Source organism: Schistosoma mansoni, chromosome 1, assembly GCF_000237925.1.
Source record: "Schistosoma mansoni strain Puerto Rico chromosome 1, complete genome".
Lineage (NCBI taxonomy): Eukaryota > Metazoa > Platyhelminthes > Trematoda > Strigeidida > Schistosomatidae > Schistosoma > Schistosoma mansoni.
In genome coordinates, this window is record NC_031495.1 from 2,743,678 (window position 1) to 2,759,119 (window position 15,442).

Sequence of the window (15,442 nt, forward strand, 5' to 3'; positions counted from 1 at the left end):
CTAAGATATGATCACGCCACTTTATCGAGTCATTACATAGAAATTAAGGTGAATTGGACGGGAATATCTGGGACATTTCAAGGTGAACTATTGTTTATTTAGAAAATATTCGTTGGAAATAATAAATTATCAAATGACAATTTGTATTGCCTAATTAGTATTCAGTACTAAACGTGGTTTTATCAACCATTGGAACTATGTTTTACGCAACTAACACATCGTTAATCTTTAATAAACTATAACAATGATTGGTCTGTTGAATTCTTATTTATTTAGGTAGGTTCTGGATTCGAATCTCGAGAGGCGAAATCGTGGATGCGCACTGCTGAGGAACCCCACGATAGGACAGTGCGCATCCACCAAAAAACATATTTCATCTACTTTGATTTGAACAACTAAGTAATGATATTTGATGTTTACGTACTATATCTAGTGTAATGTTTGGTAAGAGATTCTGTACTTATTTTCTGGGTCCTGTTACTACAAAAGATGTTAATTATATACCATTTATAATTGACTGATCACTGGGTGGTGATCAATGTCATGTATGTCAGGTCCTTCTTAGTGCAGATCGAATCCTATCGACCATTGTTTACTTTCATATACTCAAAACAATGACCCGTTTAACTCTATACGACATAAACTTATTTCAAGTAAGGAAAAAGATTACTTTTATCTACTTGTAATATTATATGTCAGAGGAATTATCATATGGAACTCAATAGATATTTTCTGTTAAAAGGTTACTAGTTAAGATCCTAGTCAATGTGCGATTTTTCCAATAAATAGAATGATATAGAATCATGAAACAAGATGACGAAAAACCCTATTATTGGAAAACATACATTCTGACTTCGAAATATATATTTGCGTATATTTCGAAATGAGAATACAAACTGTAGTACAACATGATTTTAATAACAGAAGGCGATGCTTTTATAAATCAATAATAAGAGGGAATAAAACTATCTATTGGCAGTCTTACTTAGATAGTCTAGTGGATAAAATATTGAAGTTCGAACTATTGTCTCACATATTTGAGGCCTATTTGAAAAACTGGTACATACAATGAAGGATAAAACTTACTTTCCTCATAATTACATCTAGTTGGTTATAAAAATCAGAAAACTGCACAATTTCTAGAATTCTATCAATGAATAGTGATCAGTTAACATAACACAACTTATGTCCACTTCGTGGCCATATATACTAAAGATTTGTCATGTTAATAAATACTTTAGATACTTCCCTGTTAAAAAGCACAATTCTTGTCAGTAGATACAACAATTGCTGGTATGCAATATATTTAAAAATGCTAAGGTATCTCACAGTAGGTAAGGGTTAAATCTGTATCCCTCCCCCCCCAAAAAAAAAGATGATTGAAGACTAGCTTGAATCTCAAAAATTCACTGTTTTTCATGCATTTTGTGTAATCTAAGCACCTAAATGATGATTAACCTTCAGGAAGCAGTTGATAACAGACATATATCATGATGATCGGAAAATGAATAAACTAAGCCTGTTTTAGAAAAGGTATACGACAGTGGTTTCATTCAAAAATGATAGAACATTCATGTCGACATATGTTATTATACAATTCGCTGATTTCTTTTATCAAAATATTGTATCCGGAGTCATTTGACTAGTTAATCTCTCCTTATAAATACTTCGATTAATGTCAATGTCATAATGAAAGTTAATGCGTTTTATATTTTGGTTAGATGATAGTACATAAATAAGTATTTAAATTCACTTAACACATATGCCAATTAGAGACTGATCGGTTGCAGTCCTAAACATCAATGGGTAAATTCAAACAAACAATACTAAGGGAATTTCAACTTCACCCGATTGCACAAGCAAGTGGCTATCAGGACTCAGTGGCCGAGTGGATAACGAGATGGCGTTTGAAGCGAAAGGTACTGGGTTCGAGTCTCAGAGTGAACATCAACTCTGAGATGCAGGTACATCCAACTGACTAGTCCCAAATATGACGAAACGCGCGTCAAACTGGATTCCACTGCAAGTCACTATCCATCTTTGCTTACAATAAGTATTTAGTTTAATGGATAATAAAACAGTTATGTTGACCTTCAACTTATTAAATTTTCAGCTTTAGTTTCATCTTAATTTATAATTAAAATCAGTTATATAAATCTTTTAACTTACGATCATTAAAGTCGTAGCCACGTTCTGGACATGGTTCAGTAAACTTCAAACCTTGTATCAGAACTCCATTATTGTATACTGCTAAAAAGTCATGTTAATAAAAAAATAATTCGAAAATAAGATCACATAAAAAATAGTTAACTAGATAACGAAATTAAAACTAGTATACTGAGTATTTTGCGTGGTGTGACTGAACTACTGTGGTGTATGCTACTTATAACGACATAAGTAGTATATAATGCTAGTCAGGAATAGAATATCTGGCAGTGGAAGGTCAAGCAGATCGATAAAGAATGGACGGGAACAGAAAGCGATTGATATGGAAATGAAGGAACAGTCAAGTTTTAGACAATTGATTGACATTTTGCAAATGAAGTATTAACTGTATGGTTCTCACATTTTTTTAAGATGTTCTGTAATTTTGTGTTCAAATACATCCGATTGTCCCTATTTATGTTCTCGTTCACTACACTACTTGTCTTCAGGCTTTATATAATTCTAACGATACTAATTATATTTAGCAAACAATTCGGTGTAGTGCTAAGTCTCTCGTAGTTAATTCGATTGAAATGGATCTTAAAATGTACTTCTTATGATATCTGACTTCATGATATAGTAATTTATAAACAAAAAGGACAAAAACTCACGTGACATAAGTCTAAACAGTTTAAATACAGTTAAAAATATTAAATACCATGTTATATATATTTGTATATTTGAGTGAAGAGTAACAAGAGAGAGTTTATGCACAAAGTTTGAGCAACCGTTCACCAATTGTCTTCAGTGAGTTGTTATCTCACAACAGACATGGTTGAACTCCACTGGTCGCTGGTAGGTCCTGGGTTCGAATCTCGCCAGGCGAGGTCGTGGATGTGCACTGCCACTAAGGAGTCCCACAATAGGACGAAACGGCCGTCCAGTGCTTCTAGGTTTTCCATGGTGATCTAACTTCAATTGACTCATGATTTCAACTATATATAAAAAAAATCATATATTTCGTAACAACTTACCATATCCTTTTGTTTGTATCGTTAACATTAAAAGTAATATCAAAGATGAAAATAACCAATGAACTGTTGATAAGATTGAAAAGTCATGATTAATAAATAATGAATATTTATATCTCATTGTATTATATGATTAATATGATTCAGTTTCAAATAAATTAGTAACGTGTGTAATGTTTATCGAAAGGTTTTTCGAAAGGTTTCCAAGACTAAACCTTGATACTTTCCAATATATATATATATACATTACAAATAAAATGTGGTGGGTGTGGTTATTGAAAAATTAACCAATCAGATTACAATAAAATTAATTGAACTTTCAACTCCCATATCAATATATATATATACACACACACATGGATATACAAAATGGTAAACAACATTATTCGGAACTTGACAAGTAAATTTTCGTTTATGGTCACATGGTAAGAATTTCATCAGCAATGATAATTTTTTTCTGCTTTATGATATTGTTATTTTAACCTGACTTTTGACAATTAAAGGGATTTTATATAGTTGAAGCTAGACCACCATGGAAAATCTGGAAGCACCGGACGGTCGTTTCGTCCTCTTGTAGGACTCCTCAGTGGGAGTGCGCATCCACGATCCCGCCTCACGAGATTCAAACCCAGGACCTATCAGTCTCGAACTAAAGAGATAAAAAAGTTTTAATACTTTTATGAATAAAGTTGACGAAGTGGGTTTTTTTTTAATAAAAGATTTCCAGTTTAGAACCTCTTTTTATGGTAATTTCATCCTTTACCTGTTATCAATAAACAAAGTCGAAATTCGTAGGAATATATTTTCACAAGTAAAATTCGAATAATATATCGTTTAACAGTATGGTTTAAAAGAAGTATTCCAAGCAATTATTTAAGCTCTACGACAAGTAAAAGAACATTTGTTCCCAAATGTCTAATGTAGAATCATATATAGTTGAAATTATGAGTCAATTGAAGCTAAACCACCATGGAAAACCTGAAAGCACTGGACGATCGTTTCGTCCTACTGTGGGACTCTTAAACAGTGCGCATCCACGATATTCGAACCCATGACCTATCAGTTTCTCGCGCGAGCGCTTAACCATTAGACCACTGAGCTGGCCGGCATCCAACAGTGTTAGTATCTAACTTTTACTTTAAAAGAATACTGTGATTCTTTGAATCCGGTAACATATCTCTACTTTTATTACCGTGGTCATGTTATTTTGTATGTCTAATTAGAACAGTTAGAGGATATTCTACCAAAAGGGATGTTCCGAAAATTTTTGAGAAATGTTTGATGAATTTCACTTAGAATAAGTTTCAAATGTTAAAAATATGCCTATTATTTGAAAATCAAAGCTTAATGTGTTATTTTGGGTAGATATTCTAGTGTTGATATATTTTTACAATATTTTAAGACCAGAATGATACGTACTGCCACCTCATTATAAAATCATTTTGTGTTCTGTTGCTGGATTAATGAAACAAACTATTCGATTTTTAATTCATTTAGATACTGTTCTTTTAACAGAGCATCGATAAATGTCGATATACATGGATGAGCGACAATACGAAGTTGGCTGAACCTTCCATGCCATCCCTTCACCAAACTATTCGTCTTAGGAAAATCTTCCATGATATATTTTACATAATTAAAATTGTTATTCTCCCTTTCGATGCTAAGTTTTATTATTATATACTTTTTTGATAGCCACCCTTTTGTTTGCGCCCTTATTAGTGTGAAACAATATGAATATTGCAGCACTCAAGATAAGTCCAACTCATCCATTCATATATAAAATATTTTCAGTTGTTCTGTAAACTATCCGAACGAAATAAATAGGGATAGAATATGTCTCGATGAGTTTGTACCACATCCACTTCTCAACGTTTAATATGTATGCAATATCTAACATTTTCCCATTCATTCACGGAATGCATATCACATATAGGAACATAATTTTCAGTGAGGACTTCTTAATAAACTCTAAATCTCACCTTATTTGTTCGTTTGTTTGGTTTTCTACTGACGAGTTCGATCTCGCTACAGTAGTGTGTTCACACGAGACATATTGATAAGCATTCAGATTATTGAAATGAAGTGTCCAGTGAAAATTACACTATTTAATACAATACCGACACACTGAATCAAAGGAAAAATGCTTGAAAATATTGCATATAATCTCCAGAAACAGGAGTAGAAGGGTTGTTAAGGTCAACATTAAAAACTTTATCCAAAATGAAAAATCATTGACTGTGGTTTACGGTTAAGTGATTTCTTTAAGGTATCAGAGCCTTTAACCGTTTGATTGAGATTATTCTGTCAAATAAAAGATAATCTCAATTCTGATGATCAACTGTCGTACAAAAAGTATAAAATTAGGTGATAGCAACGAAGTCATAACCGCAAAGTTATTTATGAAAACGCCCTTATTAGAAGTAAATTAAAACTGTAAAGAATGCACATTTAGATTCTTACAAAACAAAAACCCTACAGTAACTCGTCATTTCTCTTTAACTGAGTCATGTCTCTAAAAGTGTTCTTAAGTGAAATATCCATGCACTTAACTGCCTAAAATAGGATTTGCATGTGAGATGTTATTCCTGGACGTTTTATTCACAAGTAGGAATGATAAAACTAAGAGAGTTATGGATAGAAAATCTACATGAACTGGGCGGATGAACAGTCTATATATCTGTGTTCTTATAAACTCAAAAATACATTTATTCCATAACATCACTTCTATTGACCCCGAAATCTGTATAAACGACACTACAGAAGAAGAACTTTAATCTACCAGAGTTAATTTATTAGTCATTTTCTGCGAATTATCAAAAGAAATGTTAACCAAATAAGGGAGAATTAAAATATGATTAATGTACAAAAGAAAATATATGTTAATCTAGGGCACGAAAGTGACATTGTGGACGGAGTCCTTGAGAATTGTTTTGCTAATTTACTACAACAAACATACTATATAGTCCAATTGTAACAATCCTACAATCCCTGTTCACTGATACACATCTAATCTAAGGCAAAAGAACCTTGATTAACCGATTCAATGATCCTATCCACTTACTCTGATGAAACTAAATACTTTGGTTTTTAATTGAGGAATATTTTCTGATCTTTTAATAATAGTGTGGTGTAGGTTACTGATATCCACATAAGTAGTATATAGTGATGGTCGGGCATTGAATGTATTTCAGTAGAAGATTGATAAGGTGAGAATGGGAACGGCACGCAATTGGGTATGAAAATGCATGAACAATTATAATCGGAGACTATGGACGGATATTTACAGAAGAAACAGTCAAATTGAGACAATTGATTGTTTTTTGCAAATTAACTGTTTACTGTATGGTTATCAGATTTTGGTGAGATAGTCTGTAATGTGTGTTTAAATACGTTCGTTTATCCCCACTCGTCTGTTCCATTCACTACAATAGCAGTAATTGTAATAATAATGATGAAAAATAAACTAAGACTATAAATATGTTATGTGCAGTATAATCGATAAAAAAACACCCAACTTAAAAGAACAACAATAATGGGATTTGAAGTCGACCTATAATTGAAAAATTAATGTATATAGCATAAATTGATCTAAAGAAAATTTTCTAAACCAAGTATAATCCTGACGTCAACTCCGAGATGCAGGTACATTCAGCTGACGAGTCCCAAATAGGACGAAACGCGCGTGCTGGATTCTACTGCTAACCACTATCCATCTTTGCTTATAATGCTTGTAAATTAAGGCAATATCGAGGCAATACACACTATGCATATATGCCAATAAGGGACTAACCAGTTGCAGTCCTAAATAACAATGTGACGATTCAAACAAACAATTGAATTGATCGTACGATAGTTTCGTTAAAATTTCATCATCCTCATTTTGATTGGTTTAATCTAATTAAAAGATAAATTTCATCATTTATTTAACTGTTGATTGGTGTAAAAAAATAAACATGGAGAGACTGGAATTTATGAACGACCTTTGAGTGACATTAAAATGACCTTGAGAAACTTTATTCACTTATTAAGGTTAAAAAATTTATGTTAAGACTTAAGACTGAGAGTTTGGATTAAAGATCAGAAGGGGTTTTGTGGAGATTTCAATATTTTCATGGTTGAAATCATGCGTCAATTAAAGCTAGATCACCCTGGAAAACCTGGAAGCACTGGACGGTCGTTTCGTCCTATTATGGGACTCCTCAGCAGTGCGCATCCACGATTGGATCAAGACTACAAAGTAAGGTTAGGGTTTTCATCACAAACTGATAAAACCAAATGTTAGTTAACCATATTGAATGAATGAATTTCGAGCTGAAATCCAAGATTCTTCATTTTATATTTGGTTAATCCGTCCATAAATTATGGTACTGCCCCTGTTACCGTATTCTAATTGATTAAACCATTTCATGCTAATGATAATTCTTTATTGAATAGACTGTAGACAACATGACACTTTTCGTCAAACTGGTCTAAAGTTTTTCGTATAAATTGAATGAATGTAATGGAGTTTTTCAAACAGTAGACATTTGTGAGTGTGAGTTCGTGTCAGTCCCTCTGTGTGTGTGTATGTGTAAATACGAAGTAATATACTAATCGACCTTTGTAATGCTCCTGTTAGTAGTGATCTTCACTTTGACATATCAGTTTAAGAGGAACTTTCTAAATAAATATAAGTGACAAACTGAGTGAGTAAAATGAATTTTTTTGATACATGAATCATTTGTAAAACCTATGGACTTTGTTTTAGTATAAAGTAAAGATATTTGGAACGGTTGACTGACTACAAGTTGGGGACCAATGGCATGTTTGTTCCTAGTCCTATAGTTCCAGTTGAATTCTATGGATAAAATTACAATGTAGCCATTAGTCTAAGTGACTTGACATCGCGTGTTCTATTTTGACAGTTGTTGAGTGTCAACTTACACAACCTACATCAAACCTTCATCCCTTGACAGGTATCTCAAAGCACCCAGCATTCCAACATAATGCACGTGATCTCGAGTCACTTAAACTGATGAACGCACTGAATCTTGATCGATAAAATTCGATCCTTTTTGACGGAGTAGACAAGCATGACATTGGTCACTGCTGAGTGACCACTCACTTGTAATTATCTCAGATCTACAAGAGGTCAGTCTTGGTCCAAATAGTAATAGTATGAATGGTAATATCTTAAACTGAAGTTGGGTGACGTGAGTTCAGATATCACAGAGAGCATCAGTTTATGAAGGATTCCAGGTACACCTTGCTGGCGAGTTCTAACCAAAATGAAATTTAGGTTAAGGATTTCTTATCGTCTAATTTCAATCAACTAATGTCTCAAAAGCTTATGAATAGGTTCAACTGAACTGTAGGTTAGGATTAAATCTATACCAAAATTATTTACTTACACCTTTACCCTGGATGGTGCAACATTGTCCGCCCACCATGATTCTCCACAAAACTCTGTCTTGAACGATCCTTTCCTGTTGGTTTCATTTGCTATTCATTCTTTTGATGTCTGTTTCTAATTCCCGACACAATATGTTCTATTGTCTCCATCTTTCCCTTTACCCTTTAGGTTTTCAAGTTAGCTCTCGCCTCGTGGTGCATTCTGTTGATTTCCGCAATGTATATCCTACCCACCTTCAGCGTCAATTATTTTGTTAGAGAATATTCCATTCTAATATTAGAAATGAGCTCAAGTAAAGAACTTAAAGTTAGCCATTCTGAAATTTTTAAGCCATAGAAATTCATATTCGGCTCCCCAAAACACTTATTTCTTTGGGGTAATTCTCATGGCCAGACAAAATTACTTTCCATCATATCATCATTGGTAAAAAGAAAAAGGTAAATGGATACTTTTATTTCTCTAACCATCTTGAATAAAAGTAATCGTCAGGTTATAGGTATAATTTCGAAAAACTGGTTGTGGATATATACACTAAATAGTCATCTTTCAGAAAGAAGCCAAATATAGGAATACTTAGAGACACTCGACTGCAATCTTATTATTCTGAAGGCTACATTTAATGTCATTGATCGACTTATCTTTGAGAGAGTTTATCATATGAAAACGTATATCAGATTGATATTAACTTAATGAAGATCCTTAACTTGAATAATTTTAGTCAGATCAGAGCTGCTATTCGAATTACCTATTCCAAAGAGTGATCACAAGAATCCCTCAGTCTCCTTGCGGGATCTTGGATTCGCACTGCTGAGGAGTCCCATAATAGGACGAAACGGCCGTCCAGTGCTTCCAGGTTTTCCATGGTGGTCTAGCTTCAATTGACTCATGCTTTCAACTATGAAAATCCTCAATATCAGTTAACTTTGTCAGATATATAATTAATGTTTTGTTCATCTAACTTTTCGGAGGTTAGTCAAGTACCCAGAAACTTATTAACATGGAATGCACATCCAATGATAACTTCTATCCTAGGTGTATGGAAAGTTAGTTTTCAAAATGAAACTAATCAGTATCTAGTCAATTAAACGCGGATCCATGATATAACATAAGTCGTTCGTTTCAAACAATCTTGTTATCATTTGATCCTGAGTTTCAGAATTATTTCATACTTTTCATTCCAGGAATTCTTTCTTCCTTCTTTGTTAAAATCATACTAAACATTACCATTTATATTATCATTTAAACCATTGCTACTTTTACTACTCCAACATTAACAAGATGCTGACGTGGTGTGGCAATTTGAGCCAATGGAAATTCATGTCAGATTTTTAAGATGACTATGACTGACTAGATCATTAATCTGTCAGCACTGCGCTATTATAATTTGGTCAACGAAATCAAGAGATTAACTAGGAAATCGGTATCTCGAACATTCATTTCATCTATAAAGACTACATTACTTAACAACTCAGTGATTGAATTCTAATTGTACCGTTAAAAAATTAACAATTAGATTACATGCAAAATTAATGAATAACATTGTATTATGAATTAGCAAGTGTTTTTAAATTAAATTGGCCCCAAATGCCCTGGTACGGACGAGAGTGGGGAGAGTCAGCTCTCCCTCTCCAAATGCTCTCACATGGACACGCGTATATAGCCTCTGCCAGGCAAGTCCTACTCACTGCCTTAGCGTGGCATTACTGTTGTTTAAGAAGTTGAGAGGACGAAAAAAGAATGTCCGGCACTTTAACCGGGTTGGTGGACACGGCGCGCCTACCTACGGGAGTTGGAAAAAACTGATTCCAAACCAATGGTGAACATGGGCTGGCTCCAGTATCCTGAGGGAACAAATGGCGTATGAATCAATCGTTGGTCACCGACTACCATGGGACTGCATCTCCTCACTATGCTCCATTGCCTTGTGGATCAGATCTTTAGATCAAAGGCTCCGTGTGTGATCCCCTAAGAAAACGACCTGCTTCAGTTTGGGCACCTGGGTAGTATCACAGCCCTCACACAAATCTCATTTGATTTGTGGGGCGCATATGTTTCTGGTGCCCCTTTGTACCAATATTTACGTGTTTAAATAAATAACTGCTAGTTACTTTATATTCAGAATTATGAAATAGAACAATGATTATTCGTACTAGTTACAATTCATGATCATAAATAGTCATATTGTTTAAAGTATTATTAGAGGAGCCTCACAATAGAACGAAACGGCTATTCAGTGCTTCCAGGTTTTCCATGGTAGTCTAACTTCAATTGACTCATGATTTCAACTATATATTCTTAGATACTTAAACTTCATTTCATATCACATCTACTTTATAGGTATCTATACAAAGGTTGGATTTGATAGTTTCAAATAAATTGTGCATTGGATAGAGAGTTAATAATAAGTATATGTTTGTTATATTCTAATGAGTAGAAAAATTGTATATCTGGTGACGTTTCGTGACTTAATGTAAGCCGCTTCTTCAGAATGAATAACTAAACTGACATTATTGTCGGTTTATTTATTATCACGTCTAGTTATTATTGTTTCGTACAAAATATACAACCAAGATATTTTGTTTATTTGTTTTTAGTATTTTGAGTACATACGAATTTACACGTGATAAAAAAAGAATACATAAGTTAAGTACATTTTCTCAAATCTAACTAGAGAATGATCAGAATACAGATTTATTTGAATATAAATATTGTTCAATGGTCTAGAGGTTAAGCACTAACGCGAGACTGAAGGCCCTGGGTTCGAGTCCAGCATGAGAGTTCATGTATGCGCAACGCTGAGGAGTCCCATACTACCGCTCTAAGGATCTTCTCTCGAAGCTAGTAGCTAGTGAGGACATGATAATTATCAACATAGTGTTGTGAAGATTTACCCTCAAATGACCTGGTAAGGCTGAGGTGGGGAGAGTCATCTCTCCCTCTCGAAATACTCTCACATGGCCACACCTATAAAGCCATTGTCAGGGAAGTTCTACTCACTGCCTTAGCGTGGCATCACTGTTGTTTACGAAATTGAAAGGATGAAAAGTGAATGTACATCGCTTTAACCGAGTTAGTGGATATGAAGGATCCATCTAGGGGAGTTTGAAAACCCTGATTCCAAACCAATGGTGTACATGGGCTCCATGATCCTGAGAACACAAAAGGCGTATGAACCTATCGTTGATCACCGGTTACCATGGGACTACATCTCCTTGCGTTGCTCCACAGCCTTGTGGATCAGACCTGTAGGTTGAATGCTCCGGGTGTGGCCCTCTAAGAAAACCACCTGCTTGAGTCTAGGCACCCGGACAGTCTCCCAGCCCACACAGAAGTCAAGTGACTTGTGTGGCACATATGTATTCAGTGCCCTTTTGCACCAATATTTATGTGTTCCAAAAAATAAATAAATAAACATAATACAGAGAAATGATTTACTCTTAATTAAAACTAATAACTTGTGGAAGAAAATAAGAATAAATTGACCAGTGTGAAAACAAAATAATCTTTATACATTAGCAGTATGTCAGCAATGAACTAAAATGCAATTATTCAAAGGTATGACAGACTATAATTTGAAGTACATTCCCGATAGACTATATATTCAATAAAACTGTGCAAGCATAAGAACTTTTGCCATCGAGTGAGTCAGTGTTCACTGGTGATCATTATAATGATAAAGGGAAATTGCTGATCAATCCCCTTTTAGTTTTCAGTGGTTCGTTGTAAATACGTCAACTCTTATTGATTCATATTCAACTGACGAGAAGGCGGTAAAGTACGAAACACAAATACATTATCGTATTTCTAAAGATCACCCCTTCCAGGTGAGCAAACCACAAAATAAAGTCATAAGAGGACCTATCTTAGAGTATTTAGTTGTTTCTGGCCATCAGCTTTTAAGGTCATCTATAAAATCTCATTGAAATTACTATATTATTCAGGAATCCAGTTCTTCTTTATATCAGTATACCTAAACCTCTGTATAACTCTGAATTTTCCCTGACCTTCTACTTAGATCCCATGACGCTTTTTAACAAAATAACATTTCTTTATTTTAAATTTTCTAAAATTCGATTTTGTTAACATTCTAATTTTAATCTTACGTAACCTGTTTAATAATCTTTTAATAGTTGAATTCATGAGTCGATCTAGGCTAGACCACCATTGAAAACCTGGAAGCACTGGAAGGCAGTTTCATCCTAGTATGGGACTCCTCAGCAGTGAGTATCCATGATCACACAACAAAGGAACTCGAACCAAGAACCTTCAGTCTCCTATGTGAACACTGAACTTCTACACCAGTGAGCCACTATCCAACGGTGTTATTGTCTAACTTCAACCAATACATGATCTTGCACAACCATTCATCCATTGTCTGAAGTAGATATCTGTCTCTATCCAACACGGATTGGACTCCATTGGTCACCGCTTCTCACTTGAACTGCGTGAAATCCATGTTGAAGCCAGTTAGTAGTGAGCAGAATATGATTATTATTAGAATGTGGTTTGGTAGAGATTGTAGTAATTTGAATATTTGAATGAACGAACCGTTCTAACCTAGACTACCATCGAATACCTGGTCTAGCTTACATCGACTTATGAATTCAACTATCGAAATTACTACAATTCGCACAAATTCTCATAATAACCTATTATTGATCTTACAGACAACACAAATTTCAGTTCGTATTTCTATTCTTATGTAGCTAGTTGTGGTAATTAACTGAGTATGGAGTTTCATCTAACTAATTTTACAAGGCTTTTTATTTGCATACACACAAGCTTTTAAAGTTATTGTTTATACTACTTGAAATAACATTGTCACATATCTATTACATCATCATATTTATCCATTGTTCACATGTCCTCAGAGAATTAATCCTTAAAATTTCATCTCAATTCCAATTTGACGAATTTTCGGTTACTAACTGACTGTTCATCATTGGTATCGATTATCTACTGAGTTGTAAAACCCATATATTTGTGTAGAACTCCGATAAGGAACCAACTGTAAAGAAATATTTCTTCGCTCAATTTGTATTTTTGACGTCTCAGTAAGATTATTTCAAGAAATCATTATTTATATCACTTGCATTCTGATTAGTTGAGAATCGACTTCACTTTTTCAAGGTCACAGTCAATGGGTGTCGTCAGTAAAGTATGCATTTACTGTTTAGTTTTCACGAAGTTGAATTAAACAACTTTCTAGATCAGGGGAAGTTTTCTGGAGAATTTAGTATTTTCATGGTTGAAATCATGGGTCAGTTGAAGCTAGACCACCATCGAAAACCTGGAAGCATCGTCGGATGCCGGTCAGCTCAGTGGTCTATCGGTTAAGGGCTCCAGCTAGTACCTGGTAGGTCCTGGTGGCGAATCTCGCGAGTGCAGGATCGTGGATTCACACTACTGAGGAGTCCCATAATAGGACGAAACGGCCGTCCAGTGGTTCCAAGTTCTGGATGGTGGTCTAGCTCCAATTGACCCGTGATTTCAACCATAAACAACTTTCTGTCAGAGAATTTATCGAGTGATAAGATGTAATACTACTTAATTGTCAATAAAGTAGTCACAAGCGGAAATTTAAAATAAAGCATTTACGAATCTTTTATTGGTGCAAACAATAATTTTTGAAAAGGAAATACTTTATATGAATACTGACATTGTTGGTTTCATTTTTCCATGAATAAACACTGGAAGTAAATATTAGTATCAATTCTAAGGTAATTCCTCAATGAAAGGAATATAGCAAGTCGTCGTCTTGAATTGGTTCGAGAAGGTAATTGTAGTTCTCATAGTCAATTGAATTAAAGTAAGCCTGAATTATTCAATGATCGTTTACAAATTATACATAATCGTATGTGGTCAGAATGATTGAAATAAAGACATGTAAGCAGAGTATTGTTGGCTTACGTTCATTAAACCCCCCTTCCTATAGTGAGGGTTTACATATTATCTATCCTTGAGACATCATGCTATTTGTCTGGCTTTGCTCGATGAATTATGCACCTGAAAATGGATGGATATGCAATTAGATTTAATCTCTGTGCGTTATGCAATCCACAAATTTAGATATAGTCTGTCATTGATATACACAGTTAGTTTATTGAGAAAATTCTGAGCATTAGAAATATTTTACCGGTAAAGAATACAAGAATAGATTTATCGTGTTTAGAATCTTAAAAAGGTGTTGTTTTCCTAACTAGATTATAACTAGACGATAATTACACACAAATTAAACTTATCTTTTCAGAACCCATCTAACAAAATTATAATTATCGAAGAGGGGGTTGTGGATATTGTTGAATGTTAATGAGATTACGAGCCTATCTAGGTTAAACAACCATTGAAAAAATTCAAACCACTCGATAGTTATTCAATCCTCCATGACCCCCATTCTGATAATCATCATCTTTTTACTAGTGAATAACCTTGAGTGAGGATTTCTAGAGTTCTAGTGAGGAACTGTGACCAGTGAAGTTCAACCGCGTGGACTGTGATGCAAGAACCCACTGTAGAAAAGTGGAGATAGTCACACACTGTCAAAAGGTCTTCGACATGGTTCTCGACGACGCAGCCATAGATGAGCACTGCTGAGGAGTATCAGACTGGGATGGGATAGCTGTTTAGTATTTTGAGATTCTCAATGGTTTTGAATACTATAATTGTGTGCGCACTAGTGATTGACTTCATGATCGGTTGTTGAAGTACTAGTGTGAAGTCTTGATCAGTGGTATTCGAAGATTTTATAAGTAAAACAATTAGTATCATAAGATAACTAAGTTAAGACAAATTATCTTATTTTTAGTCTATATGCTAGAAATTGTAAACCGGATAGAGATAGGATACTTCTTGGGTAAACTAGTCTAGGATC

The 15,442-nt window shown here is 34.3% G+C and overlaps 1 protein-coding gene across 1 annotated transcript in view; it reads right to left on the reverse strand.

Annotated features, from left to right (window-relative positions):
- Positions 1-3,347, reverse strand: part of Smp_151640 (hypothetical protein) — a 5,933-nt gene extending 2,586 nt beyond the window's left edge. The window contains exons 1-2 of the mRNA XM_018792985.1: positions 3,180-3,347; positions 2,170-2,250 (exon numbers count right to left, since the gene is read on the reverse strand). Coding sequence (XP_018647543.1) covers positions 2,170-2,250; positions 3,180-3,297 — 199 coding nt within the window. The 5' untranslated portion in view covers positions 3,298-3,347. The remainder of the gene's footprint in view (positions 1-2,169; positions 2,251-3,179) is intronic.
- Positions 3,348-15,442: the final 12,095 nt, after the last annotated feature.